Below are 14,055 nucleotides of genomic sequence, written 5' to 3' on the forward strand. Positions count from 1 at the left end.
TACTGGGACTCTCTTGACAGTTTTATCTCAAGCATTAAAATATTTTCAAGGCTAAAGCTTTGGAATGAGCTCTGCCATAAAGAAAAAAAATAATGGGGTGAAGGATACCTATTTTCCGGGGGTTGTAAAAAGCTGTGAAAATTTTCAGGAGTAAATTAATAATCAGTGGTTAAATAAATAGAGAACAGGGTTTAATTTAATTCAAATGGATATACAAAGCTAAGGGTAAAACATGTTTCAAAAGGAAAGAGCAACATGATGGCCAGTGATGAATATTAATTCTTGAAGAGTCTCAATCATTGGCCTTTTGTATACGTCTTTGACAATGTGCCCATTATTAATTGACCTATGTGTCAAATTAAAATTCTCATTGTGTAAACTATGTTGCAATATATCTTAGATATCTTCCGTTCATAGTTAGATCAAAGGAGTTACGTGATATTCCTCTTATTTTCCTTAAATGAGTATTTATTTGAATGGCTCAGATATTTTATCTGATCAATGAATGACCTACTCAAAACCCACAGGGTGTCTCTTAGAAACTAATCCACATAGAGAAAAAAAAGTAACTTGGGAGCTGTGGGAGACCAGTATGGCTAGCTCACGGTTTTGATTGAGAAGCAATGAATCCTAATTCAAAAGCGTAGGCAAGAAGGGCGCAAAATGTGTGTAGGAGTGCAGATTTTTTTTTATATAGATAATTACTGCGCCGTAAAAATCTGCTCTCTTACACAAATTTTGTGCCCCACCTGTCTACGCTACTGTTAATTTTAATTTTTTAGTCCAAGCACTTTTACGCAAGTAGCTATAATTCTCACCCTCACACCATGCTCACACTACTAATTTAGAAATATCTCACTTTAAATCAGTTTTCCTCATAGTCATACCTCGGGTTGAGGATTTAAAAGAAAAGAACTAAAATCACCGGTGGAATTTCTAAACTTTATTTTCAAAAGGTATGAAATGAAATAGGGGATTTTTTGACTTTCTCATTCGAGATGAGAGTTTAGTGGATTTGCAATGGGATGAAACCTCGTGGTCTTTTTCTCAACGGGGACGATTTGTCAGTGGGGAAGGGATCCGATCTGGGGGCTGGATTTAAATTATAATATTTGAGCTCTACCATTTAGGAACGATTCTCGTAATTTTAGCTTTTTTATATAAAGTGTGAAAAAAATAATTAAAAAAAGAGATAATTTTCCAAGTATGATGAATATCTTTAACGATAAAGGTGGGTGGTCTTTCGTTAAATTTGCGCAAATGAGCCTTATTCTATACACCCCTGTCTCACAGCCCCGGTGGAACTTTTTTCCTCAGTGGGGATAAATCGGGGATAAAAATTCCTATTAAAATCCCAATATGGGGATAGAAATCTTATTGTGCAAAGGTTAAAAAACCCATTGGGGATGGTTTGGTCCAAAAAATTTTTCAACATTTAATTTCGAGTGGGGATGAAATGTAAGTCAATTTCCCAGTGGGGCTAAAATTCCAGGATATTTTCCTACCGGGGCGAAATTTTTTGCCAGATCTTCCAGGGGGGGCTGGGGTCCCAGCAGATCTGTGATACAAGGGTGTTTCTATGTAGAAACCAGAACATATCTGCCCATGGTAAAAAAAAAATCAAAAGGCCTTTCAGACAGGAAAATGAACCACCTAGAGTGTAAGGAACAAATTTCCATCAATTCATCAATAGTAGCTCTACGAATCAATGCCAAGTTTCATACATTTTTTAGAAGATCAGTATTTCTACACTATTCAAACATTCAAATCAACGATATAGTTTGAATTCAATGCTTCCCAATGCACTCGTAAATCAAAAGTAGCATAAAGCTGTTTCATTCATTTTGAAAAACAGATTTGTTGAAAAACAATTTCCTGATGGTTGGTATTATGAAAATTAGCCTTGATTTGAAATTAAAATTTTGGAGAAGATCTTTTTTATTTTCGATTGTAGGGGATTGTAGGCCTACAAAGTAATAAATTTGGCATTTTAGTAACACTCTTGACAGGTAAGTTATATTTTCTTTTTTTACCTATCAAAGGGATCCATTATTTCATTTACTGTAAGGACCCTGGATCTTGCTTTTTCTTTTGTTTCGTGTGAAAAGATTAGGGGGATGAACATTGTAACCAGGATTACTTTAAGGTAAGGGTTTTATAAAAAGTACAGCAATAATTTTTGGTCGAGTGTTGGGTACAGTCGCAACCGATCAACTTGCGTAAAATAATTTGTATATCAATCAGATTTCGCAAATAAAATTGAAATCCAAGATAAATATTTCAATTGGTAATAAGATGCGGATAAAAAACAGACTCTCATCAGACGGTTTTGGTATCAAATTTATGGTAATCTAATATATGTTTTTTTATAAGCAATTGTCTGCCCCTTGGTCAGGCTTGTGTATGCTTAAGCTCTCAAAGTATTCAGACAATATAGCTTATACTTACTATATGCTTATGAGTCATACTTATGATTCACCCCGAGCCAAGTTTTCAGTCAAATTTCAGAAATTTTATAAAATTTGTTCAGATTTTGGGAGCAGTGGAATGTAGCTAGCCGTGGAATGTCTTTTTTTACTTGACATCTACCAAACCCTATTAAACAGATAAAAAATGCTGACAACTTGAAAAATATTTCAGGCTGAGATATATGCTTATGTTATGCATAGCAATTCTGCGAATCTGAGCCTTCATATGCTCATAAGCGTTATGCTTATAAACAAAACAAAATGTATTTGATATGATTTCTTCATCTTCGAGGTCCAGGATTCCATATAGCCCAATTCAACTCAAAGAGACCTTAAACGTAGGGAACTGGGAACGAGCTTGAGTTCCAGGAGGTTTTCTACGTTGTGGTATATTTCTTGTCGTGTTATCTGCTTTAGCTTCAATATAAGAGTAGCCCAGAGCCCCAGACAACAAATAAACAGTATGTCATGAGGCCCCCAGCGCCTGCAGACCTTCAGTTCACGCAATCACGCAAATCTATTTTCGCAATTCACGCAATTGTTGTTCACGTAAAAGCCTTTTTTTAATTTTCAGGCATTCACGCAACCGAAAAAGCCCATTCACGCAAACCGCTGGAGTGGGGGCTGTCATCCAACTATGATATTAATTATTTTGATATTACTGAAAAATCTTTCAAAACTAAGCATATGCATGCTTTTTAATAAAGGATTTTCTTGAGATGTATGCAAGCAGTGTTGCTTTATTTGTGTCAAGATTACTCTCCTTACCTCTCTTGTCTTTTTTATTGTAACTATTAATTTTGTTCAATCATTCAATCACTGATGACGCATGAAATGGGAAATGAAAGATTGCTCATTCATGCTGATATGACTCAGCTGTGATTTGCTGGTCCTGTCTACTCATAGCCAACACACCCTTCCCCTCTTGTTCTAAAAAATGATTTACAGTATGCTCGTATGCTAAATAGACAACAAACGGTTACACCTTTTTACGTTTTTTATGAGAAAAAAAATATACAAGAACACAAAGCTTCGATGGCCAAATTTTTAAGAACAAGTTAAGAACATTTTACGGCTTTGCAGACACTAAAACCCCCGATTTCTTAGGAAAATAGGCAAAAATTGCCCTGAAATGGTGAAAATAAGAACATGTTAAGAACATCAGATGAAGGCTTCAAAAATTTTGGATTTTCTTATAAAAGATTATGTATGCTCGCATGCTAAATTAGACATCAAACGGTTATCTTCATTTTCCTTATCCATAATCAATAAATTAACTTAAGAAATGGATACACATTGTACATTTTTTTTCGGACACCTCCCGGTTTACGTGGCACAATTCAGAATTCGTGATCTTTGCGTGATTCGTGAATTGGCGAAAGATAATGTCTAAAATACCCCTGTCTCGCAGCCCCGGTGAAATCACTGATTATCCATTATGTAAATTGTGGTAAATAGCTATTTTTATGAAAGTTGGAATTTATTAGTAAAGAATATATTAAACCTCTGAAGACCAATAATAGAAATTTTATCGCGCATGTGTCAATCTAATCACTGTAGAAAGAATCAAAGATGAAGAGCAAATATTACCTTATTAATGTCTAGCAGACTGTATCAGTGAGCAGTTTACTATTTACGAATTCCTCAGTGGGGCTAAAATTTTAGGGCATCTTACCCAACGTGGACGAAAAGTTTGCCAAATTTTCCAGCTGGGTCCCAGTGGGCCTGACACAGGCGTGTTTTAAATTTTGTTATTGGGATGAAAGCATATAGAGTTAGCGTGGCAGTGTGATAAAGGGTGATGTTAGAATCTCATTTAAAAATCAATTTCCAGCATTCGCTACACATTTAACTGTGAAACTACTTTGTCACCTGTACCAAGATGCCTTTATTTTAGGAAAAAATATTTCGGAGCCAGTACAATTTTTTATAAGAAAAAACTAAATAAGAGCATAAGGCTTCGATGGCCAAAATATTAAGAACAAGTTCAGAACATTTTTAGGCTTGATGGACACCCGATTTCTTAGGAAATTGCACAAAAATATTCACAAAATGATAAAATTAAGAACATCTTAAGAACATTTTTAGGCTTCTCAAAAAGTAAAGAACATCCAAAGACTTGGATGTAACCCCTGTGAGGTGTAACCCCTAAACCATTAGTGATTAAAACATAGATTCTAGATTTCTATGCCATCGTATTTTGGACCCCCTTAATTTGACCTAGCAAGGATTTGAATTTAAAGATGGAAAATTTTTATCAGAGTCTCGTCTCTCTTTTCACAAACGGAAGAACCTATGAAAAATATCGATCAATAAATCTTTATCTGCTACACGTTTTTTTAATAAGAACATCAAAAAATTCTTAAGCCTTGGTATGTATTCTTTTTATGTTTTATGCTTAAAAATGTTCTTAACATGTTCTCATTTTCGCCAGCTTTTGAGTATTTTTGTTTATTTTCATAAGATATGTCACCTGAAGGTGTTTTAGAGTTCGCAAAAGCCTTAGAATCTTCTTAACTTGTTCTTATATAGTTTGTTCTCATTGAAAAAACGTGTACTCATATATAGATTATAGACCACGTGAATTCGCATATGATTCGCATCAGTTTGTTATGTTTCGTTCCTCATAGCAACCAGAAAGAATCGATTTACGCATGGGCTAGATTTATCGCACATTTTATAGATTTCTCTATCAAAAACGACTTCTATTCATGAAATTTGAAAAAATCTAACAAAATTAGATATGAGATTTTTCACGTCTGAAAATTACTATAATGGACATATGTGTAGAAAAAAGATAATTGATTTCATCATTAAATCTTGTGAATATCAACCGCGATATGAAAATATCGTGGCAGGTTTTTTCGCCGTATTCAACTATAGTCAGCCGTTTGCAATACTGAACCAGGGAGGCTGGCACCGATTTGGGGCGAAGATGAGGAACACATAAGTTTAGAAATCAAATGTAATAGAAAAGAAAAAACAAAGCAATTTTGTCATCAATTTCCATGTGGTTAGAAATTAAGTATCAATTATTTTTAATTTGGCATGAGGATAACGACAAGACAATGGCACGTATTGTTTCCCCAATTTTTTCCAATCATTGAAGTTTAATTATTTACAACTCGAAAATTAGATGACGATTGAACAATGTTTAATATTTCTACAAAAGTGCATACTATCACACTTTTTATAAGAACAAACTATATAAGAACATAAAGTCAAAATGCATAAGTTTTTTATACACACAGCATATACATTATATAACACTTTTCTTGTAAGAAAAACCAATATTTTTGGAAATCAAGGAAATAATGTTTAAAAAAATGTTAAGAACAAGTTAAATGAACCTAGTTTTTTTAGGAAATCTTACAAAAATACTGACATAATGGTGACAATTTTTGTCTCGGGTTACCAAACCCCCGATTTGATAATAAGAAATAAGGGTGTTATAGCTGTATGGGTTTCTGAGCAGGCTATGAAATTTTTCATTAAAATAAACAAAAATCTAATTGTATTTCGTTATGTAGAATGAATAATCATGTTCCAACTATACTACGCACATCTACCATTTTTATTTATTGTATCAGGTTTCCATAACAACGACTGACATAATACAAACTGTATTTTTAACAGTATAAAAGGAAAATACCTCTCCAAGTTCAAGACACTATGGGTATATTAAAGGGACTTTTTTGGAGATTTTCTGGGTCCTATTCATGCGATGCCTATGAACTTGTGTATGTCAGCATCCTTTCAGCAGAAATTATGATACATAGCCCCTACGACGCGCTCCTGCAAGATTTCGTTTTTAAGGAACTCTGTCTTTTGCTCCCGGGGGGCTTATGCTTTCAATGGTATTTCATACATGTTAATTTTAACGTGATCTATGTTAGTCCAAACTACAAAATTACACAAACAAAGAAATTAAAACTTTTTCCGCTTCTAGTTTCAAAAAATTGTAAATAGTGACGAAAAAAAAACATTTTACGGATAGTTCAAAGTTATGTTGGTATAGTTGCTATGCGTTACATCAACAGATACATGCAATGCTTCAGTTTGCATAAATTATGAATGCAAAGACCAACATTTTCAGGAAAATTAAATTTGGGAAAAGTGATCATATAATGCTTGAGATGATTTGAAAAGATAACGTACCGAGGCAAGGCCAAGATATAACTTACTGTTTGACGGGCGGACAAAAAACCCAAAAAACTGGGTTGGCGAAAAAATATAAGTAGAATTTAATCTATAAAATCTCCTAAAAGAAGGAAGCAAAAAATTGCATCTAGACAAATATGCGAAATAGAAAATAATTAAAAACATAAAAAGCTCGAATTCATGGATAAAATGAAAACAAGAACATAAAATTCTGAAAACCTTGGAAAAACTGCCAACATTTTGAAAATTTGGCAGTCAAGTCAAGCCGAATGTACTCCTAGAATGTACTTGAATTCTTCCTCTAGAAACTCTACGTTCTTTTATGCTTTGTTCCCATAAAAGAAACGCGTATACTTGTCATGACTGTATAGCGTATACCTTATCAGCCCTTTTTACGCCAGCCCTAATTTAACGCCGGCCCTAATTTAACGCCGGCGCCTTTTACGCCGGCCTTTATTCTGCCACAGCCTAATTTTGGGCAATTAGGACCGTAAATAATGCCAAAACTAAAAATTAACGCCGCTTTTATAGGTAAAAATTGTCAAATTTTGGCCCTTTTCACGCCGACCCTTTTAACACCGGCTCTTATTACGCCACAAGCCCAAAAAGGGCCGACGTAAAAAGGGCCCATAAGGTAGGTATTCAACTGGGGAGGGGGCACTCAAGGTGAATGCCATACCATTGAGGTATAAAGAAAAACAGGAGTATAATTTGTCGCGGTAATTGGTCGTTAAAGTCTTTTGATTTCTTTTGTGAAATGTATCAAAAGAAATTCTAATCTCGCCCGACGAAATTAGACTTTTTAGTACAGAGTGTCCCTAATTAAAGTATCGAGTCGAAACACAACTATGAGTAGAAAGTTTTATGTGCGTGTTCACAAAATTGTATTTTAAGCTCTCCCTCTTTTTTCTTTGTCATTACAATTAATTTATACGTTGTAACTACCTTTTGTAATAAGCCTGTGTGATGGAGAACGTTCTTATATTTTAGCGATAACACACACAAACTTTTCTACTCAATCGCATGTTCAAATTCGATACTTTAATTAGGGACACCCTGTAGAACTCGAGTTTGCTCTTAACATTTTTACTATCAGTATTGAAGATTTCTAGCCTTCTAATATACTAAAATTAAATAAAACTTCGTCCATGAAAAAGGTTTATGTTCAATTTCGTTATCCGCTAAATTTAGTTTTGAAAAGATATTTTCTCAAGCCGGAAAATGAAAAGTTCTTTATAAGCGCACACGATTTCAAATTTAAAGTCGCCGGAGAATTTTAGAGGAAAGTATCAAGCAATAGAGTTCACCTTAAAGAAAACATTGATCGATAAATCTTATCATTTGATGAAGGATTGCCAAGTTTACAGGTATTTTTTAGTTAAAATATTTTCTTACTACTGCATGATGTCAGAAACAATAAATCTCGTCTCAACTAATTCTTAAAGCTTACATGAGCCAATAAGATTTCACCTATGGATAAAAGACCTCATTAAAATGCACGATATATGAAATTATGAGCATGCATACATCGTAACTTTTTTATTCGTAGGGTGAGCTTGGTTACAATAGCTTACATCTCCTATTTCTTTATACCTCCATGGCCATACGCACCATACGTGCGGCCCTTAAGGGTATATTTTCAAAGCTTCCCAAATTGCACTGTAAGGGTCAAAATCAGTAAAGATGAGAAGAATTGCATTCTAAGGGTGTAAAATTTCGAAAATCTGACCATATCTTGCCTGAAAATGGTTAAAAGTTTTCAAGAGAATAAACCGTAAGGGTCGATTTTTCGCTCAAATTCACTCAAATTTTGTAAAAAAAAATTTCAAAGGCCTAATTTTGGGCCACACGTATGATCGTTCTTGAAACGAGTGCCCCGAGGGTATCTATGCAATAGGTTTAGTAACCGACATTTACCTCGAACGTGATTGAAAATCAGTTACATGCCACAGCATGGGACAGGCTTATTAAGTAAAAGCAATTTAAAAAAGTATCGATGGCTCAACCCAGACTGACTTTATTAAGAAGTTAATAAAGCAAGGTATATGTGGGCATAGCAAACACCGTAATTGATTTATTTTTAATTATAAAAAACCGTCATTGTAGAAGCACATAGTGGTTTTAATAGGCTGAGCTCATAGTTGGATAGTTGTAAAGCTCTTACTTTTGATTTGGTGACATAGATATCAATACAATACAAAAAAACTCGAACCATTTTCCTTTAGTTCTCCTTTCTGATGAATGGCGCACACGTTCATCAGAAAGAAAGATCAAAAAGTGGTGGAAATGTCTCTGGCTCAGCAGATTGATAATACTAGGTCACAGGGTGGATGTAAACAACACTGAAGCGACCGCCTTCCATTACGCATCACGCTCGCGAAAAAGCGCGCGCACATTATTAACGCCTACATTTCATCTCCAGTACATTTTTACCGTGAAAAGCACAGCTCAAAATCATATATTTACGCTGTGCCGACGAATCGAGATTCTATTCATCGCACAATCAGCGAAGACAAAAGTAACCATGACGACCATCCAAGATCTTGGATGAGCGTCATAGTCGATATTTTTATTCCCGTCGTTAAAAACACAACTTACAAAAAGTCATCAATGCTTTGTAAAAAGAGTCAGTGATAGAGAATCATAACATAAAGTCTGTCTATTATTTCGATTCAATTAAAGTGACATTTCCATAATCAAAAGTTTAGTAATTACTGTTATACATTTGGGGATCATGTAAAAGATTTCTTTCGAAATAAACTCATTTCAACTACACTTGGAGGTTTCTGGGGAATTCGTAAATAGTAAACTGCATACTGATACAGTCTGCTAGACATTAATATGGTAATATTTGCTCTTCATCTTTGATTTTTTCTACAGTGATTAGATTGACACATGCGCGATAAAATTTCTATTATTTGTCTTCAGAGGTTACTATTTTCTTTGAAAACTTAACCTGATACTCAGGGTAGTACATTTTATCTTCAGTACATTTTCGATTATTCATTGAAAACAGATTACAATATAGTCATTTTTCATGTCTCGATTATTCAATTCCGAATTAAAGACATTCAGGGGAAAAAATAAACACCTGGGTAATCTAGTTAAAAAAACCGAAAGTAAATGGTAGACAAAGTCTCGGACAAAGTAATGGGCCAAAGCAAAACGAGATTAGCGTACCACTATGAAAGAAACCGCCTCCGGCGGTCGAAAATCAGAAGAATACGATCAGGGACTACGATTCTATTATTTTCTTAAAATGCCAATCTTCATTAAAGATAAGATCAGTAAAAGTATTCATGAAATGCTAAGTATTTTCATCTGATAGACGAAATGATGTTGAGAAATCTTATACATGCTTGCATCATCCCAAATTGGTTTTCTCTGTTTCTTTTTCTCTTTTTCCTTTAGATATTGACTAAAATTTTTAACTTTTAACCCATGTACTCATTTCATCAGAAAGGTTGATTTTTAAAGTCGAAAAATGATCAAGCTTTATCAAATGACCTGAAATAATATAAAAATGACCACTTTTAGTTGCTGCCACAGCTAATTTTTATTTGAGCATAGTAAGTAATTGCCAGGTTCTTTACACAATGAGATATAAAGCAGAAAACAAAAAAGTGCTGGATTAAGTCTGTCATTCGAAACACGGTGTAATTTATCTTAAATCAACATGCTGCTTGCTTGAGAAAGGTTAAAGATTCCTCTTTAAACCTCCTCACTCTTGCAACCCAGGGGGGGGGTACTAGGTTTGCGAGGTGACGGGTATGTCCGAGCCGAAAATCGAAAATAGACCCTTTGAGAGACAAAATTTTGGTGATTTTGGGACCCTTTGAGAGACTTTTTCCTAAATTTTGGTCCATTTTTTCCAAATTTTGGTTTGATTTTCACCAAATTTTGGTCAAAATTCTTGGAAATCGTGGCCCTTTGGGAGAGAAATTTTTGATTTTTGTGGTAAGGTACCCTTATGGCTCGCACATACCCGGCACCCATTTTGCCTAAGTACCCCCCCCGGGTCTTGCAATCATCCAATTTTTTTTTGTATAATCTACAATCATGGACAAAAGGTTTGTAGACTTCTGCATTATTTGCAAAATACTTCAATATCGATCAAAAACATGGGTGCTTTCCAAAGTCTTACAAAGTCACCCACTGCAGTCTAGCCACAAGGGCTAACCACAAGGGCTTGATTAACTGGCTTACACCAGTATCAAAACGCTGATTTTTTGTTTGTGGCTCCCTCAAAAGCAATTCAAAAGCAATGCAATGAGTGTTTTTCTTAACTTCCCTCCCCTTTCAGACACATTGAAGAGTCATTTTGCTCTATTTCTCCTCATTTTTCACTGAAATTTCATTTGTCTACAACCTTTTGTCCAGCATTGTAACTAATATCCAACTAATAGATTTACTTATTGTTATTTGGCTTTCAGGATTGGCAATCAAACATACCAAACCATAGGATTTTGAACGAAAAAAGAAAATGGTAATTACATACCTTATTTTTTCACTTTGAATACTATTTCAATTTGTTTCCCTGTGTAACAATATTACTTCTTGACACTCTTGAAAATACAGAAATTGTTTTGACTCCAAAGTCAGTTTTATTTGTAAATTAAAAGCTTTTTATTTCTTTGGGAACAAGATGAGAGCCAGACAAACAAATGGTAAACTCGATAAATATAACTTTGATCTATTTGGAACAGACCTTTTCATAAATTACGTCACGAACATCACTTGCCTCGTTTTGAAATTATGGCCATGGCGATCAACTCTCAGTGGATTTTATTTAAATCATAAGTTAGTTCACCTTGGCCACAATTTTTACTCTAATTTACAGAACAACTGGAAACAGTTTGACCGTTCACCAATAATCGTTCCGCATTGTAACCAAACATATCACACATGGTTGGATGATGCTGAATTTTCTACACCAATGCAATTCGAGACATTAAGTCATGTGACATCGTTTGAAAATGCTGAAAATATTCTCATGCAGCGTGAGTTACGAAACCACCGAATCAATGATTATTCATGCGTAACCAAATTCCGCCACACCACAACGCACCCTTTGTATTCACGTAAAGGATTGTGGGTCACTCCTGACACCTATTCATCTATTGTGATGGAAAAATACGGGAACATACGTTTCTATACAAACAATTTAGAGTTCTTGAAGAATCTCAATTGCTACATTATTGAGTATCTGGATGACGGGGATGGAACGACGTGTCGCGTTTTGATCACAAATCAAACGTACCAAGAGCTACGTCCTCTAAACATCAATTCTGAAAGAAGTGGTCCTATCTATTTAGATCCTAAAACAAACCAGTTTGTTAAATACAAGTTATTCAAACGCCGACATTGGCCGCAGTATGAGCATTGTGATATTGAGGTTTTTCTGGAGATTCCTGAGCCAGTAAATACATTAATCAGCTACGTGCAATGTCAGAATCCAAAGACGGTCATCAAGAATGAACAACTCATTGCTGGTACAATAGAGGGCTTCAATGACGAAATCGGTGAAATCAAATACGCCTTATTTCGGTACCGGCATCGTTTCAACAGCTCTTTCTTTATCAATCCTTTAGATCCTCACTGTCAGTCTGCCATTTTGACCATTAAGAATGTTGCTTTGACGTCTCAATGGTATCCCCTTGAAAGGAAGAAATATTTCCATGGCAACAATTGTGATAAGTTGATCAAAAGTCTGTGTTTTACACGCTCTTTTTGTAATCGTGAAATAATGGCTGAGGACGAAGCGGTCATTGAGGATCTGGATTTCGCTTTCAATGAAAATGGAGAGGTATTTTCTATTCTTTCTTTGTGCAGTTTTCCTCCCTATTGTTGTGGATATTTATGTATTTCCTGTGAGGGGGGAGACATTTAGGCTTTGTTCAGCAGCTAAAGAGTCAAAGTCAAAGGTAAGAAATCCAGGAAGAAGAGTGACACCCTTCGGGTGGACATAGAAAATGGAGCCCCTGGCAACCTCGTCCCCGTTTATTCCAGGCTCTATTCATGCTACTGATAGACGCTAGAGAATACCCTATTACCTGCCGCTATCATCGGTAACTATCAGCAGAAGGCTGATATTATGCGCCGGGAACAAGATTGGCCTCCGAATCGTCCGCCTCAACTGGTTGCAAACTTACTTACTTAAACGTAATTTTTAATTTTGCTTTGATAGATTCCGACAGCTTTGGCAATGCTTCAGATGATGGTTAAAACAGTGGAGCAAGTCAGAGGTTTGGATCTAGATGAAGACAGAGATACAAAGAAGCCATTTAAAGAAGTCTTTGAACTTTTTATTGACCATTTCAAATCACATGAAGCTCAAACCGAAGTGAAAAATCAACTTCGAAGATTTCTTCAAGCAGCATACACACTAGATATCAATCGTGCTTTACATGGATCTAAAGTACCTATTGCAGCAAGTTTCCAGGAAAAATTGAAACTCTGAAAATTGAAAAGTTTTTTCGACTTCATGGCAAAAGTATTTGCCTTTTGAGAAATGAAAGAGACTGGACTGGATGTGGCTAAAAAAGCGCTTTACAGCTTTTGATAATGCACCACTGAAATAAACAAATGATTCAACAAAAATCATCCAGATAGTGTTAATCATGGAGGTGTGGTATTATCAAAGGAAACATTTTCATTTCGAGGGATGCATTTTCATTTTTTTATTCAATATATAATATTATAATGCATTTAACAAGCAATCTTGGTAATGGGCAACATTGTTTGTGGGCTAAATAATGATGCAATAGATATTGGACGATTCCAGAAAAAAAATTAAACAAAGATATTGTGTTACACACCCCTTTCTCACAGCCCCAGCAGAAATGTTTTCCTCAATGGGGATAAAAATTCCTATTGTAATCCCAATGGGGATAGAAATTCTAAATTGCTCCAAGGCTAAAAAATCCATTTTGGATGGTTTTGAAGTACAATATTTTTAACATTGAATTTTGAGTGGGGATAAAATCAAAACCAATTTCCAAGTGGGGTGAAATTATCGCTAAATTTTTCAGTGGGGCTGGGGTCCAAGATTTCAAAACCAACCTTCCCGCCTTCTGTGTGTCAATACCGAGTTTATATATGTGTGTTTTCTGCGACGGAGACGGTAAGGTTCTAATCTGATCCTGAGCAACTGAGGACGATGGTATATCAGCACTTTTACCGTCCCCGATTATGCGGGTCAAAACTTCAGGTTCCAAATCGCTCCAGTCGCTCTACCGTCCTCAAAAGTACAATTACATAAACTCAGTAATAGCAGAGCTGGCTTACAAGATATTCTACCAACACGTAAACAGATAAACCACCATCTCTTCTCGCAACACCGATTCAATTCATTCCCTGTATATTACCGGCTTTTTGATGCTTACTGGAAGGCAAGATAATACCTGGCACTGTCTTGTTTGAAATC

The 14,055-nt window shown here is 35.3% G+C and overlaps 1 protein-coding gene across 1 annotated transcript; it reads left to right on the top strand.

Moving 5' to 3' along the window:
• Positions 1-1,836: 1,836 nt before the first annotated feature.
• On the top strand, positions 1,837-13,408 carry LOC136797711 (uncharacterized). Its single transcript, XM_067054295.1, has 4 exons — positions 1,837-2,009; positions 11,063-11,115; positions 11,470-12,435; positions 12,817-13,408. The coding sequence occupies exons 2-4, from the start codon at positions 11,113-11,115 to the stop codon at positions 13,087-13,089; spliced, it is 1,242 nt and encodes a 413-aa protein (XP_066910396.1). The 5' UTR covers positions 1,837-2,009; positions 11,063-11,112; the 3' UTR covers positions 13,090-13,408.
• Positions 13,409-14,055: the final 647 nt, after the last annotated feature.

This window comes from Clytia hemisphaerica, unplaced genomic scaffold, assembly GCF_902728285.1.
Source record: "Clytia hemisphaerica strain Z4C2 unplaced genomic scaffold, Clytia hemisphaerica genome assembly, whole genome shotgun sequence".
NCBI lineage: Eukaryota > Metazoa > Cnidaria > Hydrozoa > Leptothecata > Clytiidae > Clytia > Clytia hemisphaerica.

Excerpts from the sequence above, each read along its gene's own strand:
- LOC136797711 (XM_067054295.1), top strand. Across the intron at positions 12,436-12,816 it reads CTTTCAATGAAAATGGAGAG|ATTCCGACAGCTTTGGCAAT; the intron begins GTATTTTCTATT and ends TTGCTTTGATAG.